At 39.1% G+C, this 15,223-nt stretch overlaps 1 protein-coding gene across 1 annotated transcript; it reads left to right on the top strand.

Moving 5' to 3' along the window:
- The first annotated feature begins 629 nt into the window (after positions 1-629).
- Positions 630-9,356, top strand: LOC118793224 (major histocompatibility complex class I-related gene protein-like). Its single transcript, XM_036551292.1, has 9 exons — positions 630-745; positions 4,537-4,797; positions 4,943-5,191; positions 5,292-5,585; positions 6,095-6,196; positions 6,486-6,506; positions 6,768-6,807; positions 7,863-7,894; positions 9,095-9,356. Exons 1-7 carry the CDS (start codon positions 682-684, stop codon positions 6,797-6,799), a joined length of 1,023 nt encoding a protein of 340 aa, XP_036407185.1. The 5' UTR covers positions 630-681; the 3' UTR covers positions 6,800-6,807; positions 7,863-7,894; positions 9,095-9,356.
- Positions 9,357-15,223: the final 5,867 nt, after the last annotated feature.

Genomic DNA, 15,223 nt, shown 5'->3' with positions numbered 1-15,223 from the left:
AAAAAAAGTTGTGATATGAAAGTATAGAGTACCCCATGCATCAATCTCCTAATAAACACCAGCACTAGGGATACAGGCCAACATGCATGCACTTTTGTAACCCTGCCATGACACATCTACAGATCATATATTGTGATTGGACCACTCTGAAATCTCATAATGTTGTCAGAAGCACAAACACTGCATTTATCTGCAACTGTCAGTGTCACTTTGCCATTGTCTGTGTATGCATGTTTACACTTCACTCCAGCAGCATATATATGTGTGTAAAACTTTAATAATAACAATAATAATTATATACCCATGTTGGTGTCTTGTCCTGGATGTACAAAGGATATGATGATGACAGGTAACGGCAAATAAACTGGGGATGTTTGCTTAAGGTTTAATTATTTTATGAAAAAGAAATAACTATTAAGGATGTCACTGGTAATCCAGTACATGGAGAGAATTGGCAACAGGTGTTTGGTTGTTACTTTCACTTTAAAGGTACAACTTGTGTCGCTCTATTCTGCCTGGATTCTTATGATGCTGCTAAGAGTAGCATCTATCCCCAGCCAATCATATTATTGCAATGCCTCAAAAACATACTCTTGGTGTTAACTTCTCCATTTGACTGTCAAGGAAGAGTGAGAACTACATGTAGGGACTGATGTTTTAATTCCAGAACAAAATACTTCAATGGTCAAAATGGAACGGGTGATTGTTCTGCTGAGCCTGTACCACTTCTGTCTCACATCTGCTGGTGAGTTTTTATTGAAATTATGTAAACTATTCGAGGGCTTTGACGGAGAGAAAACAACAGCATAAAAAAATCCTAAAAGCAGCCAAGTAATGCAGTATCATAGGAAATCATTTGATGTTTTAAAATGTGGGTATACACAGAATAACACCATTTAACATGAGGGTAATGTGCCCTAATGAATCTTTTAGCCTTAGTCTTTAAAAATGACATGGGTCTTTTATGAGCATATTGTAATAAACCAACATGACTAGTCTGGATGAGATAGCATTAAGCTGTCATCACTATTTCAAGTCTGAGGAGGTCCAGTAAGTTCTAGTGTGAAGGCAGGGTGCACACACAGACAGAAGAAAACAGAGGTCACAAAGTTCAAATGGGCACAACAACCGCATTAAGCATTCAAATCATTCAAGGGATCAGGGTCAGTTATACATGACCAGCATCTCTGGCTCACTTAAAACGTTTAGCTTTATTCCTTAATTTGTTGTTTTCTAATGCTTCTGACGTTCTTTGTAATGAAACCTCCTTGTGTGAAACAGGCTTCCTGCCACTTGTCAGACCAAAATATCTTGGGAGAATTATGTCAAGTTTGAGAACATAATAATAATAATATACAGTTAAAAACAAAATACAGTTGATCCATATTGGTGTATTGTCCTGACGCTGGCTGGGCAAAAGATGTATTTGATGCCAACAGGTAAAGGCATATTAAAGGATGTATTTGATGCCAATAGTTAAAGGCGTATTAGTTAGAGATGTCTCAGTTTATGCTTAGCTGTTTTGTGTTTTTTTTTTTTTTGGCTCAAAATTATAACCTTGATGGTAATGCTGTACATTGCACAGAACTGGAGGGAGGGGCGGGCTGTTTTACATGCTTCTGCTTCATCTCGTGAATCCACCACTGCATATGACGAACAGGACTCAAGTTTATTTCATTTCTGAAATGCAGCTTATCTCTATTCTGCCTGGATTTTTATGATACTGACTATAAGTGCTGATAATAAGTCATCTTGTAGTTATTTCCTCCTTTTCTTATAGTCGGTGTTGATGTGTGTTAAGCTACTGCAATTAAGCAGATCTTATTTTGGACTAGGTTGTCTTTACGCGTCTAATGTATTCAAAAGTGAACTGAATGTCGGGTGTTGTCCATTGTCATTTTTCTAACAATGTATTAAAAGCAATGCACAGTGACACATTCACATATAAATTAACCCAATATACACAGTATGCTTACAGTAATTTTGCTAACAACATTGGAAAATAGTGAAACTTCGAAAGACAGCAGTTTGTTTTCTGCCTGTCTGTCATAAGTAGTAAGTACGGTTATTTAGCCTATAACACTGAATATGTTGAAACAAATATAGGCTATACAGAGACATAGCGGTTTATTTTCTGGAGGAAGTCAGGAGGAAGGATAAATTGTTGTTCAATCTGTTTTCAAATATTTACCTGAAATTCATGTCTGTTTGTACACCTATCCTGTGTTACTGTATTTTGTTTTCTTGTTGTTGTTAGTTTTTTCTTGAATTGAAATATACTCATATACTTTATACAACATGATTTTTGTAGAGAGGTTAGAAAACCAAAACAACAGCTATCAACAACTTGAACTAACTTGAACAAAAGGTCATTAATGAGATCAAGAGTGCTTAAAAAGAGCCCTCCTCCCTCCCCTAACAGGAAGGTAATCCACGTAGCTTGGGACAGGGAATTCATGGAACAAGAGCTGGGGTGCAGATGTTTGGTTGTGTTTGGTTGCCATGAGGATGTATTACATATAGCCCCATGGATTAAAAAAAATAGACAATGATCATTGTTATAATAGTTATTGTAAATAGATCATTTCATGTCCCATCATGGTCCAAGTTCACATTCTTCCAGAAATACATGTGCTCACTATGGACTCATTATCATTTATCTGTTTTGGACATTTTCTCGGGGGTCACCTGCACCCCATATGGAGTGTATAACTGACTCATTATGTAGGATGTGTGAAACTTTTACATCTGCTTTGCTCTGGGGCCCTCGTTGCTGCATATTTTAGGAACTTCTTGTTAATCTCAAGGACCTCTGTGTTCCCTGCACTGTTTACTCAGTTAATCAGTTATGAGCTATTCTTGCATGAGACCAAACTTGAGCCGGCATTTCACGTTACATTATGGGTAAATGACAAGCTAAGATTGGCTGAGTGATTGGCTGTTCTCATTATTGTATTTTGTTAGACTGTATGCATCTTATGGAACTATGTTGCTTACTGTAGTCTGTAGAATTATACACTAGAATTAAAAGCAGCATGAGAAATGGTATATGAGGATCTGTGATGAACACACAGAATACAGCTTAGCTTCTGAATATTTTGCTGTCTGATGTTAAAACCGTGAGAACATTTTAGAAAACAGCGTCACTGGTTCCTTTTCTTATCTAAAATAAATCTACAGGTGTGCCCAACGCTAAAAACAGTCATGTATCTACATGTAGAGATCAAGGGTGTTTTTCTTAGAGTGCAGCATTGTTTTGAATATTGTCCTGCCTCATATCTGGTGACGCCATATTGTGATCACTGTCCTTTGGCCAGCTTACAGCACCCATCATTAAAGTTAAGACTGGGTTTCCTGATACAGACACCATTGTCATAAATTACTTTTTGTTTTACTTTGAGTAAGCTCTGCGTTTGTTACTGTTTGTATGGTTCCATGCCTAAGTCATACTTGATTTGGTCTGGATGTCCAAAATACTTGTGGTTTAGTGCTGTCAGGAGGACAGGTAACCTTTAAAGGTACGTTTTCATAGGAGCCACAGTTTCACAGCAAAGTGACGCCTCTCAGAGAATCTGTAATATGCTCACAATTCATAATCAGAGGCTTCACAGATGCTCTGTGATAACTTTTAATGATGGTTATTTTTTTAAGTTTGATAGGAATCATGTCAAAATTCCTATCCCAACAAATGATAAATGGGCCCACAAGGATAACCATGAAGAGCAATTTGCTGGTAGACCTTATATTCAGTAAGAGAACAGATAGAATTACCAAAATATATATCTTAATTAAAGGACCTTCTGATCATGGTATGATATTAATTGCCAGAAAACTGACCAGAAAATGATTAGTTCATCACATAAAGAATGGTCTGAAATCAATGAAATCGGGAATTACAAAAGGCAAAATAAGAGAATTTGAAACGGAATTAGAGTAGGTCAACTGGGATACAACGACAGAAATAAATTACTTGAACTCCTCCTGTGATAATATAATGAAAGCTTTCACAAGGTTAATTAACAAGTATACCAAAACATGGAAGTGCATTCTCAAAAAGAGCTCTCTCACATGGTTTGGTATGGATATCTGACAATAAAAAAAGTGACTTTGTACTTAAAAGGTATGTAATTAATAAATCTGACACTGACTTTTCCATTTATAAAGGCCCAACCTTGCCCAAGGGTACAGCAGCAGTGTCACAGCGGGGATCAAACCTGCAACCTTTCAGTTACGAGTCCTGCTCCTTAACGACTATGCTACACTGCCGCCCGCTATTCACATATGTAAATCAATTACTAAAAAACAACACACTTGGGTAAAAAGATATAATTAGCTTGAAAATATAAGTTAGTGTAGCACTGTATTTGCCTTGTCTGTCCATCACCATTGTAATTACAGCACACACATTCTGCTTTGTTAAATTGTCTCAGAGCACTGATGTCAACAGTGGTCTGATAGGTTAATTATGTTTGTCAAATACAGCACTTTCTTGCAATATAGTCAATGAACCCATCGCATCTTTTGTTTGTGTTGCAGCAATCAATTCCCTGAGGTACGTCTGCACTACATCCTGGGGTATTCCAGATGTCCCTGACTTTATAAGTGTGGGGATGTTGGATGGGCAGCCTTTCTCTTACTATGACAGCAACATCCGCAGAATTATTCCCAGAAAGGCGTGGGCATTTAAGGCAGTGGACCCACACTACTTTGAAAGAGCCACATCTCATTGCAACAGAGAACAGGAGGGTATCAAAGGCAATATCACCGCGGCAATGAAGAAATTTAAACAGACAGGAGGTGAGTGCAAGAAACACTCAGTGTGTCAAATTTACTTTGCAAACATGTTTTATCATCAAGACAGTTAAGCTTAAGAAAAAAGGCAAAGTGCATTGGTGCTTTGTTGAAAATATTTGACAACAATGTCAATGTTTTCTCTCTTCAGGTATGCACACTCTGCAGAACATCCATGGCTGTGAGTGGGATGATGAAACTGGGAGCACATACTCATACGATCTGTATGCATATGATGGAGAGGACCTCCAAGCCTTTTACATGAAAAATATGAAACTTCAACAGACAGTCACAGCAGACAGTGCTCAGAGTGAGCAAAGGAAGTTCTTCATGACTGAAGCATGCATTCCTGAGCTGAAGAACTATGTAAATTTTGGAAAGAGTACCCTGAAGAGGAAAGGTACATTTTCTTTCACACTAAATTCAAGGGTTGCAGATGTGGTCTATTCTGTTTGAAGTTGCTGACTCTGATTAACTCCATGTGGTGTGTGTCTCTGCAGTCCCTCCTGAGGTGACCCTGTTACAGAAGGACCCCTCCTCTCCTGTAACCTGCCATGCCACAGGTTTTTACCCCAAGCTGATTACTGTGTCCTGGCAAAGAGATGGAGAGGATATCTATGAGGACGTGGAACTGGGTGAGACACTGCCCAATGGAGATGGAGAATTCCAGATCAGAAGCTCCCTGAGAGTCTCTCCAGAGGACATGAAGATGCACAATTACACCTGCACTGTACAACACTCAAGTCTGCAGCAGGATGTTGTCAAGGTTCTGAATGTGGAAGCGATCTTGACAGGTAAGAGACAGACAGAGGTAGGGAGGGATTCACAGAGAGGGAGTGAAAGACATAGAGATAGAGAGACGGTGAAAGCACTGAAGGAGAGGGATAGAGGTGGGGAATCAGTGAATGGGAGAACCATGTCATTTGTTACTTGGAGTGTAAATCAATTGCTTACTACAAGCACATGCTCTTGGCTCAGTTCTTCTGTTTTAAGACACATAAATGTGTCTGCTGAGAAAATTTAAGTAGAATTTATCAAAATTATTTCATTTCAAAGTCACCACATCACCAACATTTAGTTTTAGTATGACAAAAATACAATTACATGCCTAACAGAGCAATGGTAATGTGAGCAGTCGTTTTTTGTAGAGGGATAAACTGATTAATGTTACCAGTTGCCCCCTCATTCCTTTGGAAGAATATTCTGTAAATCATTTTGTAAATGAAGCTGCTAGTCACTGTCCCTGACTGTGATTTGAATTTGTGTTTCTGATGTGTGCATGTGTGTGTGTTCATGATTACAGACCGGGAAAATGGCCCCCCTGTTGCTGTTATCATTAGTGTTGTGACAGCAGCTCTGACTGTCATTGCTGTGGTTGGGTTGATTCTGTGGAAGAGAAAGTCTGGTGAGTGAGAGAAAAGGTCCTCTGATACACAGATATATACAGTTCCCAGAGTGAACAACGTAGATACACAAGAAGTAATACAGAAGCATGTGCAGACACACACACACACACACACACGCACACACACACACACACGCATGCATACGCACACACACACACACACACACACACACACACACACACGCTGTAGGTACTATTATCAGTAGTGGAGAAGAGTATAAGAGACATGCCTGTATGGACATTGACATAGTCAATTTGGACTCACTCCATATCACTCTGTTTGTTACAGGCTACAGCAAAGCTACCACAAGTAAGTTCATGTGCACCATTTTTACTTCATGGACTGACAAGGTTTATGATAGTGTAATTAATATTCAAGGATATGAATTCAAATGTGCTCTGCTGAATGTTTTATGTATTAAGACCAAGGAGGATTACTGGGATATGAGACATTTTAAACCATCAACAACCTGCTTTGTTTAACAGTGAATTAGACTTGATTATTAATGGGACAGGCCAGATCAAAGCATGTTGGAACGCTCTCTGAGATGCAGTCTGTATTTGTTTCAAGGTGACAATGATGCATCATCCGCATCATCCTAAGAACCTCCGTAAGTATTTATCTGTGTTTCCCTTGGGTTTTTAAAGGCAACAGGAGCAGTCTGGGTTGTGTTTTCTTACCTGGTATGAATGCAAAAAACACTTTCATGTCAAATCTACCAGTTACAAAACACTTTCGTATCAGGCCTATCAAAGGAAGTCCACAAGGAGCTGGGCAGGATGTGTGTGCCGTCTTTCAGTCGGTTTTCAGGTGCTTCACCTTGTGATGTCATTATTGTAATCTGTGTACGATTTCTGACCTCTTTCATAGAACTTGAAATGGAGGTTTATTCAGGCAGCAGCTGCTGTATTATAAAGGAACCAGACAAGATTGCAATTTCATACAACCATAAAGAAAAGTATAAATTCTTGCAATAAAATGTTGTGATTGTAAAGAAATATTATATATCTCTCAGTCTTTGAAGTGATTGCTCATATGTTAAAATATTGCAGATGTAAAGTTTTGCTCATATTGCAGTTGCTTTGATTATTGCTGGAGCAGATTACAGTTGTATTGCACTAGTAAATACATTTCCTATTACACTCAAATAAGATAAGCAGCACCATCTCCCATGGTTCCTGTCATTGTTAATGGGCTGGAGAAGCATCTGTATACTGCACTGTGACCTGCTGTTATCTACAGGGAGTGTGGATGCATGGAGGCTAAAAATGTGCATGGACAGACTGACATTATATCAGATCTGAAAAAAGATGGATTTACCACCCCTGTCAGATACCATAATGAACATAATACTTTCTGCTCTGCAAACAATAAATCGTTTTCAGCTCAGTGCACATTACCGTTATGTTTTTTTTTTCCAGAGGTCTAACTTTTTACTGTCAGCATAAGAGAAAACATGCATCAATGATTCACCTAAGTGAAATGAAATGTAAAAGTTTGATATCAGTATACAGCATAATTTGTTGGGTGTTGGTCATATTCTGCCTTTATAGAGAACAACTGTGTGTGTATATTTTTATCTACAGCCAGATACTCCAGTGACCTAGCTGTTCATTTCCTCCATTTTAATTCATCCTGAACTCATATTCGTCTGTATTCTTACAGGAGCTACATTGTCAAGTAAAACCTGATATCAGGTAAGCTCCAGTCCTCTGACACTGACAGTACCAGAGGAAACAACATCTACAGTGATATAGGTGGCCATTTTGCATTGCAGTCATGTTAACTATTTCACAAATCCCCATACAATATATATGTTGGCTGTTGTGTTTACATTACATTATGTCATTTAGCAGATACTCTTACCCAGAGTGACTTTATTTGTACAATTTATCATTCAAAATAATGTTAAAGTGTGATAAATGTACTGTTAACACTAATAGCAATGCAGCTCTACCACCTCCATCTGTGATTGTTAGTCACAGTACCAGTGAAACGTTTGGAGACACCTACTCATAGAAGGGTTTTTATTTATTTTTACTATTTTCCCCATTTTAGAGTAATAGTAAAGAAATCAAAACTATGAAATAACACAAATGGAATTATAGTGACCAAAAAAGTGTTAAACAAGTCAAAACTACCACACATTTTAGATTCTTCAAAGTGGTCAAAAAATCTTTTTTTAAAATTATTTTTTGGAAAGATACTCATACATAGGCATCAACTTCACGATTTATATTTGTGTAATGAACATATTTTAAGAACAAGTCTTTAGAACAAGACATCAAAATGTCTTTGAACGCATGTTTCCCATTATGTTAATCAGGTGTGTCCAAACTTTTGGCTGGTACTGCACTTCTAGCTTCCTGCACTAAGCTTGAAATGGAGGATTATTCAGATAGTAGGGACTTCTAGCAGCACCATGCCCTGACCTGTGATTATCTACAGAAAAAGTGCTCTCAATATCCACACATCTGTGACTATTAACTGTTTCAAAGCAGACTTGAAAATGTGTATGGATAGACCGCCATGTATCATTTCTTGGAAAGTTCGTCTTAAAACCATTTTGGAATTTGAGGGTAAACATAATATGTAAGACGTTTTAAGAAGTTTTAGTCTGTATAAAATGTGTTTAAAAGTCATTATATGGTCTCTTATATATCTCTCTCCACCCTAGGCCCCTAAGGCAGAGCATAAACGGGAGCAACAGTTCAGGAAAACACATTCATGGATTTATATACAATATTAACATGACTGCAAAGACAGGACAATAGGAAAATTGAGATAAATTATTACATAAAATTCAGTGCAACTGCATTAAGCATTCATCATGCATTCTGCATGAAACATAATAATGTAAATTTATATCACGTAACTTTTTTTTCCATTACTCACAGATGGGACGTTTTCTACATGTAGCCTACGGTTTTCTGCTTTCCCATCTATTTCATCCAGAACTGCATCAAATACCTGTTTCTCAACAATCATGCCTATCTTTCCAAATCTGTGACCGTTTGAAGCACAATGTGTCATATCTGTGATAACAATAGTACTTTGTTTCTAACCAGACAGACAATTATTTGTTATATCATCAAATAGCATAAGTGTGACAATTGTAATAGTTTGGATAGTAATAACTGTATTACTTTATCAGGTACCACCTATTTAGCATGTTCAAAGTTATGGAGGAGGAAGAGCTTATGAGAGTGGCATTGGCAGGATAGTCAGATATTGTTTTGTTTATGAAATTGGGTATCTTAATTTGCCCTCCTTGGTACATGATACAACTGTATATAACATGTAACTATTCTAGCAGCTGACTTTTACAGCACAGAAATGACCCATATGTCTGTGTGTCCTCATATTAATGTCATTAAACATGTCGTTCATTATATTGTTACAATACAGGATTTCTTCAGCTTATAAGTTAGCACAGGTAATTTCTCTCTCAAATATTGTTCTTCTGTAAATGTCTATTCAGTTACAAGCAAGGGTTGGCAAAAGTAGCTAGCAATAGCATCACTGTACATAGTAAGTGTAGGAGCCATTTAGTCACCTTTAATTTGTGGGTTTATTGGTCTTTCTTGTTTTAGCCACTTGGGGGTGTAATGTACTGGGTGTTAGTCACATGGGTTCACAGGTGTATATGAACAGGCGTTCACAGAAGGGAAGGTGTGGATGGCGGAGGAGACACGGTTCTTACTGTGGCCGTAGCCATAGCCAAACTAAATGCCTCCACACAACCACGACAGCATAATTTCTTTTATTAATATCACCAGCACCTTTGATCTGCACCGGATAAAGTGAAGTTTGATTTTATGTAAGTCTGTTAGTTTGTAATAAACGGGAACGTCACCCAACCTGGACCTATTGTTTGGACATTGGTTTATTGGAGCTACCTGCGCGTTGAGAACACTTGGCCATCCACTCCGAAGCTTATAGGATAGCCTCCACAGTAAGTCTAATAGGTGTAGTTATTTGGCAGATCAGTGGCTTGGTTAGCTAGATAGCTACTGTAAATGAAATAAATTTGGTCATGTACAGTTTTGCTTGTGTCTCTCACTGAGAACATACTGAGAAACTGTGCTGTGACTTATTTCTTGAAAAACACATGAATTTGTCATGTTCAGGAACAGATAGTTCATTTATTTTCACTACTGATGTGCTTGGCAGGCTATTGAGGGGTCACATATAAAAATAAAGATAAAGATTCCTTTATTGTCATTGCACAGAGTGCAATGGAATTGTGTAGCAATCCTGGCAGAGCACATGACACATTACACAACAAATAGCAATTAAAAATACAAGAGTTTAATACAAATAAATAAAATATGGACAATAAGATACAATAAAAATACAGAATTCAGAATTATGACTCTGAAAAATAAAAACACCATCATGACCCTGCGACAAGCCAGCATGATCACAGGAAACCACCAGATTGAGGGGTGGGGGTGTAACGGTTCTGGAAAGGACTCAGTCACAGACCAAGAGAGCTTCAGGTTCCAGGCGGGTTTATTAATAAAGACAGGCAAGATGCGAAACAAAAGCAGGAAGGGTCGAAAACCGGAAGGCAGTCCATGGACAAAAACAGGGTCGGTAACAGAAGCAGGCAGGGTCAGGAACCGGGCAGGCAAACGATCAGGCAACGGGACAAGACGGCAGGCAGAAAACAAAGATGAAGGGCAGGCAGAGTCAAACACGGAGAAATCAGAAATCAAGAAAAAAACTGCGGGGCCAAAACAGGTACAAAAACACTGAGACAAACTGGCCAACAAGACAGGAACAAGCAGGGTAGAAATAGGGCTGGGCTGATGAGGAAATGGGATGCAGGTGGGCAGGCAGGCAGGTGAAGGTAATGGGGCAATCAGGTGGGCGGGGACCAGGCGGGGAGCGGGGCGGGGCTGGAACACAAGGAAAACAAAAAGCACATGGACAGGGATAAACAAAAACACCACAGTTAGGGGGGCGGAGCCCTGACAGGGGGTTTGTGCCAACCAACAAGCAGAACACAACTGCGGAATCCTTACAGCGGTAATATTGTTAGCATGTTAGCTAATAGGTTATAAAGTACTTTTTTATTTTCAGTATATAACAACTGCGTTCATGAATTACATGACTTAAACAATAATTCCAGTTCTACACAAAACTTTGAGCAACAGTGATTAGGGCTCTGAGCTCAACAGGAAAAGAGCTGCTTCAGTGAGTCACACAATATTGGGTTAGGAGTGGTGCTCCAGGAGGGTCATGCATGATGCTGGTTTTTGCTCAAACTTCCAAAGCTCTTAAGGTAAAGGATATAAGTGGTTGAAGTAGCAAAGTATATGATTGACAAAAGACTTGTGATTGACAGTGTGAAAGAGAAAGTACCTTTTTCACTGTTCTGATGAGTTCAAGTTTATTGGAACAGCTTGTAAAAATAATATGCATCAGTTTTTCCCAGGTCTGGTTCCCTGTATTTTTCCTGAGATAAAGAGATCTGATGTGGAATGCACTTAATTTGAAAGTATAACATTTTTAAAATGCTTAATTTAAAATATTACATTCTCATTGTGCTTTTGTTCCTATTTAATGAGGTATTTTGTCAGGGTGTGAATAAATAAGGAAAAAAACTATTGATAACAAGTACATACATAAATGCTGCAGGTTAGCAGACCCAGACCCCGAACTGCCCCGACCACCTTCAGCCCACCACAACACAAGACCAGGTAGGTAGCAAAAACCGAAACTTTGATACAAGTTGGGGTTAAAACCTTACAATAAAATTCATTAACGAGAGCACACCCTGGAGTCACCCCATTGGCCTGCTCTTCCCACTGTAAGCCCTGGCGGGAATTTGGCCCCTCCCTCCCGAAGGGTAGCGCCCCCCACAGGTAAGTGCACACATTCCAAACCCACGACACACCTCACACCCTCACGGAAAAACAAACACTGCAATTACCGTCACAAGATGCAGTTGGCGCCTCCCTCTGGCCAGAGTGAGCTGGTCTCGAATCGGGGCTGACCAGGTGGAGGTCACAGGCTGCCACCGGGAGTACTCACACTAGGGGTGTGCGATACTGCAAATTTTTTACTGATCCGATACCAAGTAAATACAGGGCCAGTATTGCCGATACCGATACTTTGTACTTAAACAAGCAGCTTATGTGCTTTGATATAGGGGCAAGCAGTGTGTCATCATATGTTAAATCTGAATACATTTTCTGAACACCAAATGAGTTTCAGTTTTGCTTACCACTGTTAATTATGTGCATGTTAAAACCCAGAACAGATTTTAAGCAAAGTTAGGCAAATCAAAAAACATATATATTTAACATAAAATCTGCACAAAAGAAAAACCAATATTGAAAATTTACATCCCTTTTCCCTTCAGTCTGAGGTTTTTGTTCAGAAATAACTATATAATAACAAAACAATTTTTCCCGTTATTTATTTATTTTTATTTTTATTTATTTATTTATTCTCTGACTTTTTTTAAGAACAAAGTGCACAAAACTATTACTAGGGAAAAAATGTTTTAAAAAGTCAAATTCTTCCTTCCCAGTTAGAGGTTTTGTTCAAAAACAAAAATATAACACTGCACTTCTTCTCTGGCTTTTTTGAAAAAATAAACAAAGTAATTAAAGTTACAAAATTATTACTGGAGAACATGTTGTAAAACTTAAATGCCTATTTTTCAATTAGACGTTGTATTCAGTTTTTGTTCAGAAACAATATCGCAAAATAAAAATTAGATTTTTTTATAAACAAAGTGCACACAAATGTTTGAGAAAAATAAAGTAAATAAGGTGCAAATATATATCTAAATGTAGCCTAAATACATCCCAGTGCCCCTTTGACAGTTAACACTAAAGGATTATTATATTCTGCCATTTTCATATTTCAGGTTTAAAATTTTTACCTCCAGTGAAATAATTCATTTAGATAACATATTGTAATGAGTGTTATTTGAATGTCTTAATATGGTCTATATTTAATCAGTCTGCTAAAGTAACAACTATGATGACTAGTATCACTTTGAAAATTAACATTAACTAAAACTGAAGATCCGATATGACTAAAATATTAGTTTCACTGCTGTGTATGAGCTACCTGGATATTCTTTGACTCGCAGAAAAGATTCTGCCAGCGACTTCTGTCTCTGTGCCGGCAGTGGTCTGCCTGGGGGATTTCTCTCCTCCTCTCGTCTTTTTTGTTGCAACTCGGCGTTCTCTTTTTCTTGATTTTTTATATGTTTGTATAAATTGGTTGTGTTGGCACAGTAACGAACAGCTCTCTTACACACATCGCATTTTGCAATATTTTCATTTTCGCTTGTAAAATAACTCCAAACAGCGCTCCTCTTTCTCTCTGCCATGCTCTCGCTCAGGGAAACTAACAGTGTTTGCTCGACGCTGCTGAGTCACGTGACAGCAACACAGTAGAGCAGGGAGGGGAGGGGGAGCAGAGTGAGCAGGCAAGACGTAAAGGGAGCTGTGCTTTACACACACGTGTCTACTTTTGATGAAATGGGAGTAACGTACTGAACGTAGAGAAACTGGAACAAAAGAATCGATCTCATCACGCTAGTATCGATCCGATAGTGATACCAGCGTTGGTATTGATACTATCGATATTTGGATCGATCCGTCCACCCCTAGCTCACACATACACACACACCTTTACAGAACAGGCTTTGCTGCCTCTCCCCCAAGCCTCTGTGTGTTGAGCTTCACCTCTCCCCCAAGCAGCAACGCCCCCCCCCCCCCCCCCCCCCCCCCCCTTAAAAACAAACAAAATATGAAATAAGAGTTTAGGCAGGTACAGGGGAAGGAGTTCCCCAGTGTTGATCCTTCTTCATGAACTCAGAACTCAGAACTCAGTGTTGATCCTTCTTCATGTTATGGGCTCATCAATGTAGAGCTGCCCGTAGAGCTCTCACTCAAACACACCAACGACGGAAGTGCCCGAGTGGGGAAGGATGGCGTGCTGTCTTACCTCTGGCTGTTCGGGAACAGAATTCATTAAATATAACTGTTAATATACTTGACTCCAATTTTGTTATTGTTAACGTATTCCAATTTAGTAACCGGCTTGCTCAGATGCCTCTCTCCTAATCGCTAAGATAGAATGCTTATATATGCAACCGAGGGACTGTAGCCTCTGGTCTCGCGTAGTGTTGCTCTATACGGGTTGCAGTCTCTCATGGAGATACATACATGCCTGTGGCCTGAGCTCGACCTAAAACGACACTAGTTGTATAGGCGAGGGACTACGAAGTATACCAATAGCATAATGATTCTATGAGCGCGTAAATAGCAGTTCTCTTACCGTACAGTGATCAGCTGCAGCAAGTAAGACGGACAACGAGTTACGATAAATGAATTTATTGTTACAATGTATGGTTGTCCAAAATAACAGTAGATAATGCGATAGAAATAACAGAGTACAATGGAGAGGCAAAGAATAATGAATGGGCTATACGCAAAAGTGCGCAGGAGGTCGTTCTAACGAGTCTCCCCAAACTATGCCAGTTTCCCCCTTATATACCTGAACATAGGGTATCTGGACTTTGGTGTTGTGACCAAACATGGTAATCTTTGAAACAACAGTGTAGTCACGATTCATCCATTACCAATACTGTCGTAACCAGGGGGGTACGAGGGGTGTTAGCGAGTGAGGAATGCGGAGATAAGTGCATTCCTTACTGTCCACTTTTGTGCCACATGTTGTAATCTTTATTATGGACCCATCGTACCTCCCTGCTATATACATCCTTGACATGCATGTGAAATTAGCTTTCAAATGACACCAAACATGATTATGTTACACCTGAGGATGACCATATTCCATACTTTTGCAAGAGATGAACAGGATCCTGAGCATGGCTGTGCTGTAGGTTGCCTGGCAGCCGACAGAGTCCAGAGTCCAGGACGCAGCTGCCCTTAGCGTGATGACCTACTGACCAGAGACTAGTGACAAGGGTTGGCCTGCCGCTACCCCCTGGTTGGGTTGCTTTTTTGTCATGGAGGGTAACTGAGGTATCC

The sequence above is a fragment of the Megalops cyprinoides genome, chromosome 18 (assembly GCF_013368585.1).
Source record: "Megalops cyprinoides isolate fMegCyp1 chromosome 18, fMegCyp1.pri, whole genome shotgun sequence".
Classification (NCBI taxonomy): Eukaryota; Metazoa; Chordata; class Actinopteri; order Elopiformes; family Megalopidae; genus Megalops; species Megalops cyprinoides.
This window is presented reverse-complemented; position numbering and strand designations above follow the sequence as displayed.